This window comes from Pocillopora damicornis, chromosome 2 (genome assembly GCF_964200805.1).
Source record: "Pocillopora damicornis chromosome 2, jaPocDami1.2, whole genome shotgun sequence".
Lineage (NCBI taxonomy): Eukaryota > Metazoa > Cnidaria > Anthozoa > Scleractinia > Pocilloporidae > Pocillopora > Pocillopora damicornis.
The window spans coordinates 26,243,370-26,265,938 of record NC_142671.1 but is presented as its reverse complement, the minus strand read 5'-3'; the positions used below and the strand labels follow the sequence as shown (position 1 = coordinate 26,265,938).

Here is a 22,569-nt window from a genome sequence, read left to right as displayed (position 1 = left end):
TAAGCGTTATCGTTCATCCACTTTGTGTCCCGTCAAGAATATCTACGCTATGTTCTTACTAGTTTGAAGGCAGTTTGCCTGCTTCACAAGAAATTATTCTTATATCGCGACATCCTGCCCAACTTAAAAGTTTCTAAAGGATTAAAACAAGATCTCAGGAATTATTCACGCCAATGGCAATAGCAAAGTCACGAGCTATCCAAAATCCAAAATGTAGGGATCAGATAAAAGTAATGAACGTATTTTCAATTTATGCGCTTACCATTTTATTGGTTGTTCGCCTCAGCATCATTTTCCCGAACTCACTGTTGAAGTTATCTTCCACTGCCAAGCTGTGCGCTAAAGTGAAAGCTGCGTCCTTGATGTTAAACACACAGTCTTCGTTGACATCTCCCAGCATTGAGTTCTGGCATATCGTCAGAGTTGGTGAATAGTCTCCCGCTATGAAACCCAAGTTTTGATCCATTAAAATGTTCACTGTTGCTTGTACTGTAGGCACACCATTATCCAAGGAGTCGAAAACTAGATCGGCAACATGTGAAGAAGCATTTTCAGGGTTTGTCAGGTCTGCTAAATGCAACTGACCGTAATTGTAAGAGTATGCAAAACTTCTCTTCAATTCAACAAAATGGACTTGACTTTCGTCGAACGAAATCTTTACGTCAAACGCAAGAAGTTTTGCTTTTCCTGGATTCACGCGGACAGGGATGGTAATTCGCTGGTTAGCTTTCAAAGCTGGTATTGCGGGGCCGTACTCTTGTCCAATATCAACACCACCCACTGGTGGTACTGTATTGCAATAAAACTGAGATCTCTGTGGCTCAGCTTGGCCCTGAAGCGGAGTCACTGTCACAGTTACCAAGTCATAGTAATCTGATAACAACGTGACAACACCAGTCATGTTATCAACCAAAGCCACCTCTTTCTGGCTGCTTTTGAATGTAACAAGTCCAGGAAATTGAGAGAAATTCTGCACCCTAAACGTGGAGCTGTCGTTCATAGCAAAGTCCACTTGTACCTGACCTTGCGTCGCAAACGCAGGACCAACAAGAGTTTGATTCCTAAGTCCAGTTATTTCTACAGCAACTATTTCATTGACAGTTATTACCTCAGCTGAAATTTCAAGCCTAAGAGTACTAGACGCTCTCCCGGAGAACATACCAATAAGACTTATGTTCCCGCTGGTGCTTACACTCTCTACAAACAACACATTTCTCGGACTGGGTCCCACCAAGGCTTTAACACCCACGTCATTGCTTATGACATTGAAGGAGGCTGATATCATCTTGGTAACGTCATAAGTGGAGTTATCCGTCAAAATGAGGTACAGAATAAGAGCAGCTGACTGGACGTTGCCATGACGATTACTTACGCGCTTTAGCGATTTCAAGGTCACTTCTGAGTTTTTTGTGGTTGGATAAGGTACAGCTGATAGCTGTAGAGAGGAAAACCCAACTACGTTGACTTGGACACGAACATTGTAAATGTTATGAACCCGAACAATAAGAACGCCATGACCCAGTAATCCCTGGCGGTTTGCTGCAATTATTTTCTTGCCATCAGCCGACACAACTGAGAACAGACCACGTGATTCTGACTTGTCGTCAAATGTCAATCTTTTGTCATCGTCAGATAGCTTTTCTCGGTTACCTGTTGACAGGAAATACTCGTCAGCGTTCTTGAAACCTTTCAATACACAATGATTGGTTACATTCACACGGCGTCATGAAATAAAGAAGTATAATGCCTCGTTTCATAATTGAAGAGTAAAGTATTTTCCCTTTGAATAACAAAAGGATTTAAGCCGAATCATTTCCAAATTCTTGGATAGCAATGAAAAGAGAGAATGTTGGTTAATGAGTGAAGACTTTTATCCCTGTACATGAAAATTTTGATTTAAAAACTATGACAACTTGGATTAAAAGATCAACAGTTACAAGAAAACGTTTCTCTGATTGTGGTCTCTCTCCGATCTAGTGTCGTCATATCTCACCGTTTTCATACAGCAACAGTACTGATATCGGACTACTGATTGCAACGCCAACTGCAACAGCAGGGTCCCTTGGAGGACTTATCCTGCTGATCACATCTTCAATAAGCACATCCACGCCTCCACTGTCATTCACATTGGTGAGTCGAACTGTCACCTTAGCAACCGTGGAAAGCCGCTGAGCTGATGGAGCGTTGTCGCTTACACGTACAACAAGGGTGTATCTCACGATTGTTTCATAGTCCAGATCCTTTTTGACCATGATCACACCAGTTTTGGAATTGATATCAAAATTGATGTCTTCGTTACCACCTATAATAGAATAACTAAGTTGTCCGTCCATTCCGAAGTCTCTGTCTGTGCCATTGATGTCCGCAACAATGGAACCAACAGCAGTGTCTTCAGGTATTTTTACGTAGATACTTGCGGAATGTTGTAACTGTGGTGCAAACTCGTTCACGCTGACTATTTCTATGGTAACCAGCACCTCACTGGTCAGTGGCACCTGACCCTTGTCCAATGCCTCGACAGTGAGGGTATAAAGAAGATCGTCCACGTGTTGCTGTGTCTCCAGATCAAGGCTTTTTCTTATTGTTATTATTCCAGTGTTGGAGTTCATTTCGAAGAAGCCATGGTTGTTACCTGACTTGATTTTGTACTCAACTTGGCCATTTGAACCTAAAACAGAGTCAACATAATTAGTAAATTAAATACAAATGAGTTGTTTATTTTTCCGACTGATTTCACTCTTCAACCGTTTTTTTTTTTAGAAAAATCAACTCCTCTAGAAAGAAGAAAGAGCAAAGAAGCCCTACATTTAAAGATATGATTTTCAATTTTGCGTCACAGAGTTTCATATCACGATCATTCACATGAACAACATTTAAGTAGAGTTGTAGAGTGCGAAACCAGCAAGCCTAACTCCCGTACTTACGAAAATATGCAAACCATTAAAGTCGGAATGATCTGGTTGTTGCGCCGAACAGATTTATGTGTCAAATGCTAAATAGTAAAATCGTAATATTCTTTTTGCGAAGAATGAAAGCAGCTCCCGAAGTGGTGCACGCACTGAAATGAACACTTTGATTTTCACAATATTGGGACAGTCAGAAGCGGTTATTTAGGGTCACAAACTAGTACTTTATTACGGAAATAATTGGTTTTAATTTGAATTCCCTCCGAATTCTTCTCCCTGGCTAGTTAAATTTATGAAGGCGAGAAAAAAAATCAGCTGGCTTAAGCTCCACTTTCAGGCTTAAATATTACATACCTGCGTCAGTATCACTCGCTCGCACTGTGAAGACGTCACTGCCTACTTTCACAGTTTCCTTGACAGCGACGTAGTAAGAACCTTTGCTGAAAACTGGTTTGTTATCATTGATATCCGTTAGACTTAAATTCACAAACGTGATAGACGAACGTTGATTGACTATTTTAACAGGCCAGTCAGAAGCCTCTATTTCCAGTTGGTACCTTGAAGTTGTCTCTCGATCCAATGGAGCGTGAATGAATATTTTTCCAGACGAAGACTCGATCCGAAAACGCCTATCCTCGTTTCCTTTCAGTATGTGATATCTGAATTTGCAAATAGAAAGTATTATTCAAAAAACGTTTACACAGAGAGGTCCAGTTGTCTCCTCAGTCCTGAAGATCACCAAAAAGATCAAGATAAGGGATACCGTTAATTAAGTTCCGGAACATGCTCTGTAAATCACACTAATTACCACACTGCTTAAACTCACAAATTCTTAGCACGCAAACGTTGACTCAGTTGTTTCCCTTCACTTAAATACAGTGGTAGCGCTGATTAGCTGAAGTCGACAACCACTAAAAAAATTCCATCCGTCCTTGGGTCCCACTTCGCGACGCAAAGTATCTGTGGTTAACCTTTCAACTATGAGGCAGGTGCACACTCAACCAGCCCAAGTTCAAGATATCTGGGTTGGGTTTAACAAGACCCCACTGTATCATCATCTCATGAACCTGAGGCCTTAACCCCCTGATGCGATACAATCCTTAAGTTGTTGTCCTTCTTCTGATAACTATGAATAATAAGTTGGTATTAAATTCACACCAAGTTACTACGGTTTTTTTTATATTTACTAAAATCGAGCCGGACAAACAACAAATCGAATAGAGTTTATCTGGTAATGACTGTCCTCGGAATTGTTACGAAGTGGTACAATTTATACAATGTGATCGAGCAGAAATTCATGCGTAGGATATCAAACCTTTCATTATGTCTATATGAATTAAAGTGAGCTCTGAAACAAACTTGTTCTACTAAATACAACTGCAAAACTCACGTTATGAATCCATCAGGTCCAAAGTCCTTGTCTTTGGCTGTGACTTGGCATAAAAGCGTTCCAACAGCGGTATCTTCTGGAATTTGCAAGGAACGACCAGGGCGAATGAACTCAGGAGTAAATTCATTCACACTTTTGACTTTCAACACAAATGTAACATTGTTAGACAACTGAGGATTCCCATGATCCTTTGCCTCGACCACAAGTGTGAAGTTTGGGTAAGGTGCTTGCGAAGACTCCAGATCAAGGCTCTTTTGTAACGTCAGGTCTCCAGTGTCAGCAGTTAAACCGAAGTAGCCCTCCAAGTTCCCAGCGGTGATGACGTAACTCACACGCCCATTTTCACCTGAGTCGAGATCGGTTGCCAGGAAAGTTGTAGCCTTTTCACCTGAAATGAGAGACATGGAACGATAGATTAACGTTTAAGAACCAATGAAAGAGAGGTTTTAAAGAGGTGTTGGTTCCTTTATGTTTAACGTGGACATAGACGAGGAAGTTAATTTGAGGTCACGGGGGACATAAAACATATCTAAGACCCTGTGAAAGAGACAGTCATGACTTTCAGCGAACACCAGTCTGATATTTGAGCTCTATATGGAGGTTGATTAGAAAATCACGGAATAAGTTGAGAAAGATCAAATAGAAACTATATTTATATTTTGCACACAAACGGCGGCAATTTGGAAAAAAGTTATATATTTTTCTCTAATTCTTATAAAAAAAAAGTTTTCGCCGTGCGCTTCGCCTCACCTGTGGAAAGAGTCTCGGGCACTTGAATTGTAGTTAAATTGTTTGAAAACAATGGATTATTGTCATTTACATCCTCCACATGGACCTGCAGGTCAAAGTCAGTGTATCGCGCACCACCAGTGGGGTCACTGTCTGATGCACGAATTATTAGCCTGTGTAGGGGTGATGTCTCGTGATCCAGAGATGAAGTCAATGTCACAACTCCAGAAGAACTATTAATCACAAACGTTCCGTCGCTGTCACCACTGTAGATGAAATAATGAACAATACCTGCGGAGTGATGTAAACAACCATGCATAAGTAAGAAATACTGCTCGAATCATAGCGGATAATTTAAGCAACGTTCTCAATAACCTCACAAAGTATGAATAGTTTTAAACATCTTCTGCGCAGGTAATTCAAGGTTCACATAAAGTAGGGGTAGATCTCAAGTAAAAGCCTTATTCTAGCCGTTTATTTTGTAGTTTACGAAGAACTAAATGAGTGTCTACCTTTTCAGGCTAAGGAAATCTTGACAGACACACAGGCTTCCCTTTGAAGTTTTGTGATTGCAACAATTAAATCCGAAATGAACTCCCTCAGAGTTTCGTTTTGCCAAGATATCTTTGAGCGATCTACGTTCCTTTTCTTTTCAGATATCATAAACGGCTTTTTGCGTTCTATGCCCCAAGGAAAGCGAAGAGATGTCCAATAAAGGAATAAACAAATAATGTAAGAATTTCGTGTTGAAACAACCCCATTAGCCAGTCCCTTGATACTTAGTTATTCTGGTTCTGTATTACCAATCTGTAAAATGTTTTTGTGTAAACCTTTCCATTTTACCTTGCACTCCGAAATCGTTATCAGTAGCATTCACATCCATCAACACAAGTCCATTTCCAGGATCGTAGTTTTCCTTTACGGTAACAACAGCTGATTGGTCGTGAGTGAGCTGAGGCGAAAACTCATTTACTGGTGCGATGTTTATTACCACAATGGTGGAGTTACTTAGTGGAGGTGATCCTAGGTCGGTCACATAAACACCTGAAATGCACCAAAACAGAGTGAATTCTTCAGTAAATAGAGAATAAGTACCTCTTGCCTATGGCGCCTCCCAATTCAGATACGTTACTGTTTCAAATTGATGATCTATTAGAAAACGCTCTTTCTCAAATTTGGTTGCTTCAGTAAAACTTTGCAAATGTTCTCTAAACTGGTTCAAGGATTGTAAAGGGGCACTAATGGAGACTGTTTTCATTACGAAGGTGAATAAAATATTGCTTTACCTAGGCTGTAATTCAGTGATGGTGGAGCTGGTCCCTCTAAATCAAGTGAACGTTTAACAATAATGTCCCCTGTGTCAGCTTTGATGTCAAAATAACCGTCACTGTTTCCTGATGTGATAGAAAACCTTAACTTGGCATTTGCTCCTGCGTCGCGGTCCATTGCGTCCACATGAAGAATTACGTCATCAAGGTTTTCGTTTTCGTTTACCCGAGATGCAAATTCATTTTTGGTAAACCGCGGGGCGTTATCGTTAAGGTCGCCAATATGAACCACAATAAGTTCGAAGGAGAAACGAACTTTCTCCTCAACAGCTCCGTCGTAAGCCTTCACTTTCAGGTTATAAACAGCAGTTGTTTCGCGGTCTAATCTCTGCGCAGTAGCTATAACACCAGAGGTCCTGTTAATAAGGAAGCTTTCGTCGATGTTTCCTGCGTCGAGGGCATAATAGACATCACCTTGACTTCCGATATCATTGTCTGTCGCATGGATCGCGATGACAAATGACCCAATGGCTGTTCCTTCGTCAACATGAACTGTACGGTTCCCTGGAGTGAACACTGGAGAATAATCATTGACGTAATGGACCTAAGAGAGAGGAAATAAATGGTAGTTGTATGATGAGGCAGGTTTGCAGTAAGTTGAAAGGGGAAAGGGGAAGGTAAATAGGTAGGCAGCCCAATGGATAGGTAGGTAGGTAAGTAAGTTAGTAGGTACGTAGGATGGAGGAAGATGTTTGATTAGGTAAATAGATACCATTGCGGATCATAGGAAGTAGGGGGTTTAGTATGTAAGTAGAGGGGTAGTTGTATACACAAGTGAAAAAACTTGAGAAAATGTTAAGGACAGAACAACGCCTTCAATCATAATTCATTGATAACTGCATTGCACTAGTGGCTTACCTCGAACGCCGCTGATAGAACGACATGTCCGTAGCTAGATTCAAACCTCAATACATAACCAAGCCCGTACAAGGATACAAGAAGATTAGAAAACACAGCTCGCTCATTTTCTACTGAAACATTAAACGTTCCATTCAAGAAAGAATCTCTAGGCTTGGGGTTGGCATGCAGTGACGCAGTAACCCACCATGGAGTCTTCAAGGGTGCGGCCCTTCTACTCGTTCCCATATCTCGAACTTCCACCACTGGCTGGGTACCAAATGGTACAGATTGATTCGCATTGGCTATATGTGTGACGACCTCCAGATAAAACTGCCTTGGTTTTACGTCAAATGAATTCGATATGGCCAATATTCCGGAGTATGCTTGTGAGTGAGGACTGACCGACACGTTGAATTTCATCCGATAATTGGTTGCCACATCATAAAAACTAAAGTTTGAGAACTCCACGCGCCCTGAAACTGGTATTTGGAATTTCCTTTGGCCAAGAAGCACCTGGTTTCCAGCTCCCTCTTCCATTGAAGCTAGAATTGTCCACGTTCGACGGCGCCAGCCTAGATTTCCAACCAATACGTTCGTGGCAGTGTCTCGGATCTCGAGCACAGGTTGGTGGCCGCATGGAACGGTATCATTGCAGTCTCCTAGAACAAGAAAATACTGGTAGCTTTGGTTTTAGGTTATAGAGATTGGGTTATAAATCCATCAATTACAAGAGTAAGACATTTAACCATTCCTTATACGATCGAAGCAAAAGTGCGCATATTCTTCAAAGTTGAAAATTTTTCTTTTATTGACACCATAAGGTAAATGTAAACTTTGAAAATGTATAAAAGTTTGGGTTTCATACTTTGAGGGGACCAGCCTTCGACTTTAATAGAAATTTGTTTGTAATTGAAATGAATTTGAATCATGGATCCTACACTTACCTGGCTGCTGAGTAATAACCAGTTCCAAGATCCTCTCTTTCACGTCAAAAGGAGTGGTGTTAGTTGAGAATTGGTAACGAGATGATGGAATAGTGAAAGCTTTGATAATGAGAATGTAGTTATTTCCCTCATGGTCAATGGCGAGATCAAGAAATGACGCGATACCACCAGAAAATTCTACACTGGATGATCCACTCAGGCTTCCTGGAAGTGGAATTAAGGAACATCGACAAATATTGGTCAATCGAATTAAAAGTATACGTTTTGTTCTTGCATCTTTGACCATAATATTTTTCGTAGTCGAGATTGAGAACGGTATCTTTGCTCCTTAAAGAAATGCCAATTAAAAACCATACATATTTAAGACAGGAAATTTGATGCCTAAAAGATCGATTAAATTGCAGACAACACAGTGCATGATGTGAGCTAACGGTCTGAGGCATTTTTGTCAAATAAACTTCTGGGCCCAGTTGTAAAAAGGGCGGATAACGCTATCCAACGGATAAATCGCTATCCAGCGGATAAGTGATAGCTTAACGTATAGCTTTGTCCATCGGATAGAGTTCTATTCAGTGGATAGCGTTATCCAACCTTCGAACAACCGGGGCAGGGGCCGGGGCCGGGGCCGGCTCAAATTTTCTTTAGATAAAGAGCCTTCCATTAATAACCACATAACTACCTTTATAGTCTTTTGAATCAAGTAGCGACGCCCTACAAATCCACTTCCTCCCCTTCCACCCCGTGTTCGTCACTAGTTCGCCATTAGCAGCGTCACGGACCTCAACCAAAGGCTGCTGGCCAAAAAGAACGGTCTCGTTGGCATCACTTGGGTGTCTTACGACCGCAAAATACAAGATTCTTTCTTTGACTTCAAAAGGCTTCGACAAAGATGTAAAGCTTGCTTCAGCAGGAAGGGATACTCTGTATTCTAGAAAATAGTTTGTGCCGTTGTGGCTAATGTTAAGATTAGTAAAGTTTGCCCAGCCATCATAGAACGGTACAGTCGTGTTTCCACCCAAAAAGGCACCAGGGTCCCCGGTGCCATTCTTGATTGACGCAGTTACATACCTGAAAATGTTCATGGCAGAAATGAATTGATGCTATCTAACTACAGTATCTTAAGCAGTTGTACACCTCCCAATTCTTCACCATGGCATCATCGTGCATCAAGCTTTAAGACATGAAAGAGTGAGTGTGCAATGTTCTTCTCAGAAAAGTTACTTTGATCATTAGAGTAATCCCGTTCCTCACCAACTGCTGGAGTACACAGCTTCAGTTTCCAAGGGAGAAGGGGATGCTATTTATAATTGGGTGAAACAATATCAGGACAATTCTTTGAAATTAGTATGGTAAATCACTAGCTATATCCTTTGATTATGCGTCGAAAGTGAGTTGCTTGGAATTACCACAAAGCGCTTTGAGAATCTTACCATTGTTCACGGTCACTATGTCCTAGCATGTTTACGGTGCGGTTGAGTTTATCAACCATCAGCAATTTGGGTTGAATTTGAAAAGGAACAGTTTCATTGGCTCCACCAGGTTGTTGTACTACAACAAGTCGAGCAGGAATCAGGTAATCATACACCGGACTGGACTTGTTGCCTTCTTTCATCATTTCGACTTGATCAAACCGCCATGTTCCATTCTTTGGTCCGGCTGATAAAGCAGGTATAAATTAGATAATCAAAATCTTTTTTGTTGGTGGTAGTGTTGTTTTATTTTACGGAGAGCCTCTTGTTTCTAAAGAAGCTATCTTGTGTCGTTGCATTTGCAGCTTTGGGTCCAGCTCCCCCTAAAAGCTCATAAAGTATTACATACCTTCTTCGGGTGTCGCTCGTTTCCATCCTTCCGGGAGTTTTCGTGGAGGCTCGGGATCCGTAACCTCAATCGATAAAATGTCCAAATTAAGAGAGGAAGCCATGCGCCCTGTTTGTGCTGCCTCTACAGTTTTGGAAGCTAAGGACTGGAGACCTATGTACTGTTCAGTGGGGCTCATGGTAGGAGAGGCCGTTGTTGTGGCGGTAACAAAAGGAGGACTAGTGGAACTGTGAAAAAAAACGACAGGGTAATGCGTGATATGATGGTTGCATGTTGTTTAAACAATACAAAGGTTGGCGTACGAGCTACTTACGAGGAATTTCCAGGGGCAAATGTATTCTCAGGTGTGTAAGATATGTGACGTTCCGGCGGGTCGCCTATTTCGATCGTGACTGTCATCACCTCATCATTCGAAGTTCTTCGTCGTCTTCGGTTTTTCCCGGCGGCATTTACGATTTCGACTACGCGAATGCGAGACTCGTCGATATTAAGGAGCGAGGCCATATTTTGAACTAAATTCTTTTCGAAGAAGTCGTTGAAATGGACAGGCTTGCTTCCTAGAAGATACAAAAATAAATAAATAAATAAAAGTTAAGGGATCCAAACATTTTATTCCCTAAAGTGTCGATAAGTACAGTCTCAGCCCTAGATTTGTTGCGGAAAATTGAAGTAATAGGATTCACACAAACGCAATTTCATCTTTTGTGATAAGAAATCCACATTGCCTAGAATAACTGAGATACTCACCGAGCTTAACTTGTACGACTGGAGCAGTTCTTATGTCCACAGGAACATTTCCTTTGACTACCACATAAAGTAGATGGCTTTCTCGATCGTAATAGTTGGCTCCGCTGATGCTATTCAAGGTCGGCTCAAACTGGTTATCCGGGAGCTTAGGATCTTTCTTTTTGTAGCTGAAGTTTTCCTCGTTGAAATTTGCATTGGTTGGGAATATGAAAGCGCCTGTGCGATATACGTCCAACCGCTGAGGTGTGGTGTATCTGATAGCAACTCGAAGAGCTTGGGAGCCGTTGGCGTTCAGCAACGTTAGGCGAAGGCTTTGAGGATTAGTGCCTGAGAAATGTAGAAAAGCCAAGAAACGTAAGATATCTTTTTGTATCCAATTAAAAAGCTGCATTTACGGAAAGCAAAAAGTAGATTACGAAAATTATAGCAAAACACGATATCAGACTATGACGAAACAAACGTTGATGATAAACAGATGAAAATTATCCTTCGGCAATTCGAAAACAAACTAATTTCTCCAATTCTCCCTTATTTCTCCCCCCCTAAGAATGGATCTTACGAAAATCAGTTCATATAAATCAAAACGAAAACGATAAGGACAAAATGTTTACGCTCATCGAGGGAGTTTCTCACCCGTGAAATAGATAGTATAGTTCTGTTGTGTTGCCACGATAGAGAAGAATGTCGATATTCTCTCCATGCATGCGTATCCAAAGCAGCAGCCATGATCCATTGGTCCGTTAAGCAAATCTGTGTATCCATTGGACGATAGAGCAACTGGAGAAAGCCGACGAAGCTCTGTGTCAGCGTCCAAGCTCTCTATTATGAACATGTGGTAGTCTACGTAGACGGTAGAAATAAAAAATAGCGTTTAGTTTTACATTTTCTCCTTTGCTGCAATTTTCCGATAAACAAAACGTTTAGTGTCTTCCTTTCTTACCTAGCTTGCTGCATTTGTATCCATTCCATGCTGCATTCCATGAGCAAAAATTCTGTGCATGCGTCCCTCGCACAATTCCATGACGCGGTGCCACGACAGATGCGTTCAACCGCGAACCGTCTGGTGACCTGAGTAAGGCTCGAGGCATGCGGTAATCCCCTGAAGTAGTACGGAAGACTAACATTTAAATGGTAATGTGCAATTGAAAGCCTTTTTGTTTCTCAAGTAAAAATAGTTCTAACTTCAAACTAGACTTTACATGATACCAAGTACAGATCAAGTAACTGGAATCAGGTTTTCTCAGTCGATTTGCCAAATTCAACTTTGTCTCAGGAGGGTTACGAACAAGTCTCTGACGGGAAATTCTATAATCCCATAACACAACCTATAGTGTCCGAAACAGCTACAAAAATCAAAACAATTGTCTACACTTTGTTTTCTAAAGGACATATTTACGACATGACGTATAAATGGCTCAATTCAGGCTAAAACTTACCTAAAATACCAGATTATTTCAGGCAACAATAACCTGGCGCAAAAATATTTTAATCCCCCTTTTGTTGCTTATCGGAAGGACAGATCTCTAAAAAATTCTCTCGTTAGAGCGCAACTTCCTTCATCTTAACTACACAACAGCATTTTAGGAGTTATACACGGTAAGGTTCTATTGACAATACTACAACACAAAAATCGTAACCGGTAAAACTTTGTTGCACAATGATGAATTACCCAGTCCTCTCCGCGGATCTCCGTTCCACTCATAATCAGCCTTGGAAATGACACTTCCGCCGGATGTACCAGTTAGGGTTCCGTCAAAATCTTTAATCAAAACATGCTTAGCTCCATCGCAGTCCATATCGATACAGTCAGAGGGGTTTATCCAGGCGATATTTGAGGGTGGTATATAAATCAACTTATCGTTATCAACATTTTGTAAGGAAATGCCGCGTGCTTCGACGGGATGGAATGCATCTGGGGACTTTGGATTGGTGGTGAATACGACACTGTCACTACCACACTGGGTTCCAAAATAAGAAAATCCAACGTTATTTAGTCTTACAACTCCCCTTATTGCTGGATAAGCGTTAATGCCGTGCCAGGCTTTCTCAGGAGCCAGACCGGGTCCTGATGTAAATGTTGAGAGCATAAAACCAGTGTTACCGCCTCCTCTGTAGCGCGGCGCGCGAACTTGCTTGGTGATATGAGAGTTTCGAGGCGCTATCGAGTCACTAGCACAGTCAAAACTTGGACTGGTGCCGACTATTAGAACTCGATCAAGATGAACAAACTTGTCAGCGGTCACGTGGGAGAGTGCAGGTGGTCTCCAAACATTTATGAGGATTCCTGGTAATGGAAAATATCAATACTGAACGAACATAATGGAATTTCAACAAAAATGCAAATGTTACATAGAATTTACTGACTGCGTCGTATTATGAGTGGTACGATTTGTTTTGGGCTAAAACATATGAAAAAAAATCAGTCATTTCTTTAAAACTGTCTTTTCTTAATAAAACTTGTTTCAGATCAGCTTTCATTTCACAGGTATTGATCCTTAAGTCCTGCCAGAATTACTCCAAAAAAGAAGTTTCAGGCTAGCATGTTTAAAAGTTACACTTAAAAAAAGAGGTATGAGATAAATGCAGTAACATCTAGCCTGCTAAACAAACGAATGTTGATAAGTTCGTTACCTATATTATTATCCACCACAACAGTATCCTGTAAAATAACTCGTGACGTTGGGAAACCAAACACGCCAAAATCCCAGCTTTTCCAAACGACAAAATTAGCAATCTTTAAACATTCAGGCAGACCGTCAGAGTAGCCAATATGTATCCCGTGTAGAGTTGTGTGAACAGTGTTACTCTCCCAGCTTCCACCAGGGCTGTCACTGTAGCAGGTCTCTCCCCTGATGTGGAACCCAATCCTTTCACTGCCCGCTGCAGCGTTATCTCGGAGGACGATTGAAGAGGCCTTACTGATGTCAAATGACGCGTGCCAGAGTTTATTGTTAACTTCATGTCTCCCTTTGTAAGTTGCTGCAATATAGAGGAAGTTCATGTCACACTAAGTTTTCTACAAGTTGAGGTGTCTTATTAATCAAATCTAACGAAATTTCATGCTCGAAAACTTAACCAAAATTTATAGTCAGTTGCTGTTAATTCGAGAACCTTTCAAGAAAAATTTTGAGATTACTTTACAAAGGCACTTGAAGCAGCTATATCTTTACAACTACCGCAGGTACTTTCAAATTTTTGAGTGAATGGATATTGTGGTAAAGCCAACTTCACCGGATCTTCGAATGTGAGTCTGATAAAAAAAGGAAAGGTATGAATGTAAGGAAATAACAGCTTTTCTCACGCGGTAATATCAAATGGACTAACCACCTTGCGATAATATCAAACCACTCAATTTAAGTTTCACCTTTGCTCACTGTAAACAGGTTAATCGGTTACTCGATATACCTGGTGAAACGCTCAACACGGCCAAGTTACGAAGAACCTTGTTATTTGTTCCCCAGACTCTCACGGATGAGCCTACTGTGTGATGAATTACGTTATCGACGACAGTTAACTCGTGTGTTCCAAATACACCAATGGCGGTGTTAAACCCATCATGGAATGAATTACCCCTGATGTAGGATGACTTAAGATTGCCAACATCGAGGAGTGCCAGACAATATCTACAAAAGGAAGTAAAATGTACTTATCCTGTCTTAGGTAATAAATTAATTGCACAAGCAGGCGTTTAACGCATATTGTTATTATATGTTCTGCTGGATGGCAAAGGCATGTTACGCACAACCATGTTTCCGGTTTTTGAATCGCTCTTAAAGTCCTGCTACACGTTGAGGCAAAATTGGCTCGTGAACCATCACCTTTATATTATCTCCATTCTTTTACCTGGGATCAAAATAGTCATTCCATCCTTCCTGACCACAATGATGAAACTCCACATTCTCCATGCGAACTCTCCTGTTAGATGAAACCATGTCATGAAACGAACTAATCAACACGCGACTACCGAACGACTGTTTATCAAGCACATAGCCAGCGTCATCAGCGCCCTTGATCACAATGTTTCTGGTCAGCAGACCCACTTCAGCGACAAGAGAATAGTTCCAAGTTCCTGTGCTATACGACTCCGCGAGGTGTTTATATTTAAGGGTGTTGTTCAGCTGAAGGGTCTTCCGATCAGGATAGACATAAACTGGAAAGGGAAAAGAAACCGTAATTATTTCCCGGAATTAAAATTTCAGGGTCATTCCATAATTGCACGAGATATTTCAAAATCAAGGCTTCATTCTAAATTTTTTCGCAGATGCAATGAAGACCGCCTATTCTCCATCATAAAACGTGAAAACGGAGTGAAACTAAGTTTGTTACAAAAATTGAGGTAAAGCTAAGAGTCAAATTTTTATTCGTGCCTCTTCCACTCTTTAAGAGTCCTTAAAAGAAAGATAAGAAAAAGTCGGAAGCAATAACAACAGTTCCCTTACCTATGGTATGGATTTCTGTGTCGTAAGGTTCATAGGAGGTTGGCGCAATCACAATCTTTTCCCCTGGTTTCCAGTCCACCTCCTTTTTTACATAAATTATGCTGTTTCCTGGGTCAGCAGTTTTGCTCAGACATGTCCAGTACACTGTTCTGTTTAGACCGTGCATTTCCAGATTCCCAAAAATAGCTTAATAAGAGGAGTTATAAGAAAATTTAGTTAAAAAGTAGGATTTAAATAAGAATTTACTCATTTGATTTATGATATACCGGCAGGATTTCATGGAATAGGAAGACAAACGAATAAAAAAATTGATGGACAGAAGTTGTTTTTTTCGCTCTGAGGCACGCCCTATAAGGCAATATCCTCCGTTGTATTTGGTTGAATTTTAATAAACAGTGCACCAATAAAAACTAATAACTACATTGGAGTATTAAGGTCTCATGAAGCAACGTGCAGCCTGCCGACTTCATCTTCTGAAGAAGACTAGCAATATGCAGTTGAAAACTTCACGATCCATAGTGAAAGTGAATAAAATGGTGAGACAAACGGCGATACTCTATCATTAATCAAATAGAGAATGGCTTGTTCATTAACACTTACCAAGAGCTTTGGAGCCGATGTTAGGACCGCCTTGAACTGGAATGTCTGGAGTATCCCAATTTCCGTTTAGGTTTATAAGAACATTGCCTATCATTGGTTGATCTTCCCAACCAATAATAAGGTTTCCTCCTTCACCAATCACAATGTAAGTTGCATTAAGAACAAAGTCCATATAAGGCTCCAACTCTAAGGTACCGTATACGAAAAGTTTTCTCATATAGGGAAGTTCGGTATCCGCTACCATCCACCAGTCTAAATCAGACAGAAATCAACAACCAAGAAAATATATTTATTTTCTCATTTTGATGATGAGGTCATTTCAATGAGACTTTCAAGTTTTATGTCACTTACGTTGTTGGATAATGACATTATCACCATCGTGTGGCAGCTGTTTGTTGTAGCCTCCATATCCAGGATCTGTTCCGTACCAGGCCTCCGGGTCTAACCATCGCAGATATTCAAGGGGACGTTTCTCAGGGGGTGGAGGTGGAATGGGTTTGATACAGTCCTTAAAAAAGCAGCGGTAAACCTGTGAAAGTAAAGCGTTGCTTTGAAGCTTTTGTATCGAAGGAACACTCCCCTTTGCAGAGAAGAAATAATATTTAAATTTAGCCGAGCTTTAAACCAGAGTTCTCATTGTAACTCAAGTTATTTTAAGTTGAATTCGCGAGTGCTCAAATTACAAAAATTATTATTAGCTTAAAGATCCCAAGTAAGTTTAAACGAATAACATTCTAGTAAGGGGTGGTGGCTTACCTGCACCAGTCTCATACGTAAAAAATTGTCTGATTTCAAATTAACATAATTCAGGAGGGAGGATTTTTTCCCTCCCTCGTTATTTCTTAGCGTATTTCATTTTCAAAGATAAAATTGGCACTTAAGTCCCCCTGAAACGCTTTTTAATTGATGTTTGAACAGGTAAGGATAAGTTGAATCTTAATCAGAGAAGCGGTGTAAAGATCTGTTTGTTTTGTGAATTGTTGGCTTAAATCTCTCAACGAGATTGACGATCCGTTTCCATCTTCTTCAGTATTAATCATTTTCGGTCTTCATTGGTCAGCCCTTATTTCTTTGATGTTCTTTACTTAAGCAGACAATCAGTTTAAGTTTTCCTCATTTCTAAAGATAATTCTTTGACGCAAAATGTCACCAAATTTATTTGTGATAAAACATTGAAAATAAACAATAACTAATGAACTCACGTGCATTCCTATATCTATGTTTGTGGCTCCAACTCCCAACCCTCCCTTCCCTGACACAATATATGTCAGTGTCTTGGTTTCATTGTTGTAGAACCAGTCACCATTTGACGCATTCGGAGACGGTAAACTGCTGGACATGTTGATATACCTTCCAGTTGTTGAAATCATATCTGGAAGCTGCTTCATGGGGTGAGTCATCCAGACGTAGTCTTGGGCACCAAATTCGTAGAATGCAGCGCTAAGGGTTCAAAATTGGTAAAACATTTTCAGAAAATGAAATTATTTTAAAAAAAAAAATTTTGACTTACCTCTCTCTTACGCTAGCGTTGGTTTATTGACAGGAGTCGTCAAAGGGAATTTAAAACATTTTTATGGGACAAGGATGGAAACATCGTCACTGGCTATTAATCGCGCAAAAATAAAACATTTTACAATACTTGACAATTATAAGTTTGATGAAGTACAACAGAAAAGCAACTATTTCGAATTACCGGGGAGAGGTGGGCGAGTGGGTTTATAAGTCAAAACTAACATAATTTTTCCCCTCTCATAATTATTTTTCTCTCACTGCTCTAACACACGTGGACCTCATCATAGAATAATCAGTTTCATCGAAGTCTGTTATCTAAAATATGTGTTCATTTACCTGTACGAAATGTTGGTGAGTTGAGGAGCGTTGTCAAAACTAAAATTATAGTTTTGGCCGAGAATAATAGTCGACATCCAACCTTGATCGTGAGTGAGCCTCATGAACCTCCAGGGGACATAACTGGTTCCGTGTTCATTGGATAGGAGAGCGTCACGATAGAGCAGGGAACTAGGAAGCGGATTATTCCATGCCATCCGGCGGAAACGTATGGTCGAGTCACATATACTTCCGGAAACGCGGCTTACACTCGCGGCGGGAGACTGGGAACAGTGCTTCGGGGGAAGATTGGGATTTGATGGAAGAATGCTTCCGCCACCAGATAAGCCTGTTGTAAACAAGAAATGGTGATATGTTACACCCGATGATTCACCATGAGTTGCACTCCATAAGGCAATAGGGAATGAATTTTGTTTGTTAAAATAAGAAAAGATAAACATTTTACAGTGTCAACAAAACCTCGACAAACCTTATTCGCGTCGATCATATTGTTATTGCCTTCGACGATCATACAAAATAATCGAGAAAATGATCCTTTCTCATCATTCAAGCAAATGTAATGAAAAATTCGTAACAAACACGATCCCCTAAGTACTATCACAGTACCTTTCATGGAAAAGCAAACGACAAGACGGGTAAGGTCTGTTAAAAGTCAAGCGAGTTGCTCCAAGAGAAAATAACTGGACATCAATCTCTTTTGGTTGCACCTAATAGCGTCCCTGGAGAACAACATAAACGCTTCTTTACTCTGTTATAATTAAAGGTGGGAGTAGGTGGCTGAGCAATCTGTTTTTAAAATTAACCTTTTCAAACAGACACAAAGATCTGTATTACGTTCACGTCCTTACCTGTTAATGTACCATCCAGATCTTCAAATACAGCTTCGTGCTCCCATTTGAAGGCTGCCTTATTAGGTGCACTAACAAAGCGAATTTTCTCAAATCGCGTGGTAAAACCTCCCTGCCTAGCTTCACAAAATGAGCATGCGCGCAGAGCAGCGCAAGAGGGCGAATCAAAATTTACAAACGTGGTTCCAGAAACAGTGAGGTGCGAAGACTGTGGAGTCACGATCCCTCCCAGAGTGCAGGCACTAGGACCTTCGCTTACAGCACTGTGACCCACCACAAGGGAGTCTTTCACTAAGGGTCCATTGTCACCCCAAGGAGCATTCAGATCGGTAAACTCCAGTCCAGCCTCAGAGTTGTCTATCACTGTGAAGTTGATTGTCTGAATGGCTCCTCCACTTGTGACCTCGAAACCTTTAAGGTTGTTGTATGCCAGCAACGTGAAGAACTTGGCTGGTTCTGGTATTGAAGAATCGCAACTGCCTCCACGCATCGGAAAGTATTCTTTGAAGATCCACAAACCATATCTGAAAGAATGAGGTATGATAGACAGATATTTAGATAGGCCCAGTTTCGCTATTTTTTTGTCTTCTAACGAGCGTGGTACAAAAAAAATTGTAAGTCTGCTTAGAAATCTATCCTCAGATCTTCGGCTTTTAGTGCTCCTTTGTGAAAAAGGATCGGAATGTGAGTGCGGAGGTTTAAGGATCAATTCCTCACGGAATTCAGAATTTTTTTTCTCTGTCCCGCCCCCGTGACAAGACAAAAAAAACAACAACCTTTGTCAGAAGAGCGTGTGTGAAAGAGCCCCTAGCCCGCGAGCGATTCCAAAGTTCAATGTCTCAAAATTCTAATGAGTATGCGTGTCACGCGTCACGCCTAACATCCTAACGTGAGAACCCTCTTAATGTGTTATTTCTCATTTACTGACCAAATTACATCCTTGATTCATCATCTCCAGATTCTTTTTCCTATGAATTTACACAATCACCGAGTTTTTTTCAAAGACACGCTAGTAGGAAGAGGCGTAAAAGGTCCTCGAGCTCATGATTTGAGGACAGTTGCAATTTTCGGTGAGTATTAGTATTCACCATTGCTGGTAAAATTGAAAAATAAGAAAAAATTTAATGATCACCTTCAATTTGATTGAATGATCCACTACGTTACTTGAAGTGAATGTGAGCATGTCTACCATCCAGCCTTATAAAAAGAATATAGCAAAAATTACCTTCCGAACGAATGAGCAGTGTTATTCTGGAACTCCCCCAGAGGTGATTTCTTTGGACAGACTGAGGTGGTGAATGAAGGTCCCCCAGGGAAGTTGGGCAAGTTGTACCAAAAGCCATGGTGGCTTCCACTAGCCGCGGCATTGTGACGAACTGGAAACAAGAAAAACGTAAATTCAACAAATTCACAGGCAAGAACATTTTCTCAAGGATTCTTTTAAACTTACCGGTATTATTCGGGTTTGTAACCCAGAATGTAGCTGGTGTGACATCAGTTATGAGAAGTGTGCTAGAGGTCTGGACAAAGACTCCAAGGTTATACTGTATCGTGTTTCCAGTTTCTATTCCATCCTCAATGAAGAATGCGTGACCCATAACATGGTAAGCAACATTATGTTCGACAAGTAATCCAGTCACGCCATGAATTGTCACTGCTCGGTTGAAGGTGTGATGTATTGAACAGCCACGGACGTAAGAGCCGGAGACGTTACCACTAAGGTGGAAATGAATAGGGTAGCGACCTGGAAGGTAAAAACAAGCCATGTTACAAGTGATACTTTACATCACCTGATTACGTCATTAAAGCAATAACTATGAAAGCTACTCGGAAATTAGTCTGCCTTACCAATTCAAAGATAATTCATAAGTAGGGACAAGGAGGCTTTATATCCCTTGCTTTTAGATTAAATTTGCATTTAAATAGTTAATTCCCAGTGAACTGTGGAGAAGGAGACCCCGAAGAACACAAGAAATCAATCACCTTGCGAGCACAACCCAATCCATTTGAGATCTGGTTGTTCTCTTACCTGAACCTAAGCCAGAGACTTTTGAGACTGAGGCTCTATTCATTGCACCAAATCAGATGAACTAAGAACAGCATAGGATATAACTTTACGCGGAGACACATCTGATCGACAGAAGCTTGTAAAGTGCTTCTTACCGAATGATAATTAGACTTGACTCGTTTCCCGTCATCAACATTCGTTAAATATTTTAAGGTGGTCTTACATTACGAACGTCGGTTCACACAAACGCTCTGTACTTAATTTCAGAAACGACATTCACCAACTATACCATCGAAAGATAGACTAACTCATACCCAGTCCAAAGGCCTGTCCAGCTTTACGGACCTCCACGTAAGATATTCTACCAGTTACTAATCCCTCACTTTGCATCCTTGCGTTAATCATAATTTGCGACCCAAACTGCTCGCTTCCCATTGACTTTCCATAGCGTCCCTGGTAACAAGTTTGTACAGCAAAGAGGCCTGGATCGAATCCTTCGGGACATTCCGGAATTATCTCAGTCCATTCGTCGTTTTCTGAGCCTTCAACGACGACGTTTCGAGTTAAAAGTCCCACCTCAGCACGAGTTTCTATTGTTCTTCCAGCGATGGTTTGAACAATAGATATGTGCTTATGTTTTACAGGTGGGGCAATGCCAATAGTACGTCCATCAGCTGACAAGTTCGTAATGTTAAACTCTTCGTTTTCACGCTGAGTACGACTTGTAGAGGCAAGAACTATTTGGTCACCGATCTTCCATGTCACAGAGTGCTTTAGAATCAGCTGAGTATCACCTACAGTAAGACGAAATGAGTTTATGACAAGGGCGCAATCGCATCGATTGGTCGTAACTCACTTTTAATTGCCAAGAGTAAATTACCTAGGACCTCTGGGCATTTGGTCTCGAAAAAACACTGAAAGCAGGCTAGAATCGAAAGCTTACTGAGAATTAAAAGAACTCATTTAATGAGAGAAGTAACATATTCATGCTTGTATAACTTATAAACCCATAAAATCTTAATGGAAGTGTATGATTGAAAGTCGTAGCAAGAATACTTTCAAATAAAATTGAATAATCTAAAATTTAATTCATTTGGCTTCTGAAAAACACCATGTTATCTACTTATGTGATGTGCTTTATGGCAGTTTCAGTTTGAAAAGGAGTTTTTGAGGCATTTAATTGTTATGTTTGACTGAGTTTGCATAAAGGTAAAGTTTTCTTCGGGTTCTTCGTACAAACCTGGAAGAGCAGTCTTAGCTAAATTTGTCCACGTAATGGGCACGACTTTCCCATGTAGATCCAAAGTCCCTTCTCTCACTGCCAAGACTTTAGTTCCAAATATGGGCAACCTCTTATTGTGCAAATGACCATGCAGTATAATCTTGGCTTTATGTTCAAATGGTTTGGTCTCAGTTCCAACTTGCAATTTTCCACCGTCAACAACCAAAATCTTTTCAGAATTTAATGCAATGTTCTTCTCATCAAAAATCAGCTCTCCTCTTATTACTAAAAAAGAGAAAACTGGAGTGTCCACATCGAGAAGAATCGTCTGTCCTGCGGGAATAACAACACCATCTCCTTTGCCTGGCGGGTTTTTGTATCCCCACGTATAAGGCGACGACCAGACATCGATGTACTGAAAATCTGCTTGGTCCTGAGTTGCCATTCCTTTTCCGTCCACCTCCACTCGTACTTTTGTTTCTATTGTTCCTTTCCGTGGTCCTGTTGTACAGCGGATTTCAGTTTTAGTGAAGTAGGTCATTTTGCAGGGAATTCCCGCAATGAAGACTTTATTTTCGTCTTTATTTGGACTAAATCCTATCGGGAAGAGAAAAAATAGTGAGTTATACGCAGCTAGGTTTTCATATCGTGTGTTGAGTTGATGTTTCTGTCCAGCTCTGCAAACGATTTTTTTTCGATTCTTGGACAAAGAGAATCAGGACGATTGGTTGGGATATCTGCATAACGGACCTCAATAACAAATAGAAAATCAAGAAAATGTACGGAGACGATTTCCAAATCACTAACAAGATCAAGTTTCAGATCAGAACGAATTATCGAAGATAGTTTCATAAGCAAACTTATTAAAGGAATACACCTATTCAAAAAAATCTGCAATTAGC

The 22,569-nt window shown here is 40.6% G+C and overlaps 1 protein-coding gene across 1 annotated transcript in view; it reads right to left on the bottom strand.

Annotated features, from left to right (window-relative positions):
• The window catches only part of LOC113687028 (fibrocystin-L), a 46,412-nt gene that overhangs the window by 4,442 nt on the left and 19,401 nt on the right, over positions 1-22,569 (bottom strand). Inside the window, exons 25-54 of the mRNA XM_089198061.1 lie at positions 21,686-22,264; positions 20,760-21,239; positions 19,888-20,181; positions 19,663-19,813; positions 18,438-18,961; positions 17,590-17,917; positions 16,944-17,181; positions 16,093-16,270; positions 15,742-15,993; positions 15,142-15,327; positions 14,546-14,852; positions 14,108-14,325; positions 13,334-13,681; positions 12,372-12,986; positions 11,643-11,801; positions 11,336-11,542; positions 10,703-11,029; positions 10,269-10,512; positions 9,956-10,182; positions 9,568-9,793; positions 8,817-9,205; positions 8,138-8,341; positions 7,212-7,852; positions 6,312-6,897; positions 5,869-6,069; positions 5,047-5,316; positions 4,297-4,684; positions 3,261-3,565; positions 1,994-2,668; positions 263-1,650 (exon numbers count right to left, since the gene is read on the bottom strand). Of these exons, the coding sequence (XP_089054187.1) occupies positions 263-1,650; positions 1,994-2,668; positions 3,261-3,565; positions 4,297-4,684; positions 5,047-5,316; positions 5,869-6,069; positions 6,312-6,897; positions 7,212-7,852; positions 8,138-8,341; positions 8,817-9,205; positions 9,568-9,793; positions 9,956-10,182; positions 10,269-10,512; positions 10,703-11,029; positions 11,336-11,542; positions 11,643-11,801; positions 12,372-12,986; positions 13,334-13,681; positions 14,108-14,325; positions 14,546-14,852; positions 15,142-15,327; positions 15,742-15,993; positions 16,093-16,270; positions 16,944-17,181; positions 17,590-17,917; positions 18,438-18,961; positions 19,663-19,813; positions 19,888-20,181; positions 20,760-21,239; positions 21,686-22,264 (11,135 nt within the window). The remainder of the gene's footprint in view (positions 1-262; positions 1,651-1,993; positions 2,669-3,260; positions 3,566-4,296; positions 4,685-5,046; positions 5,317-5,868; positions 6,070-6,311; positions 6,898-7,211; positions 7,853-8,137; positions 8,342-8,816; positions 9,206-9,567; positions 9,794-9,955; positions 10,183-10,268; positions 10,513-10,702; positions 11,030-11,335; positions 11,543-11,642; positions 11,802-12,371; positions 12,987-13,333; positions 13,682-14,107; positions 14,326-14,545; positions 14,853-15,141; positions 15,328-15,741; positions 15,994-16,092; positions 16,271-16,943; positions 17,182-17,589; positions 17,918-18,437; positions 18,962-19,662; positions 19,814-19,887; positions 20,182-20,759; positions 21,240-21,685; positions 22,265-22,569) is intronic.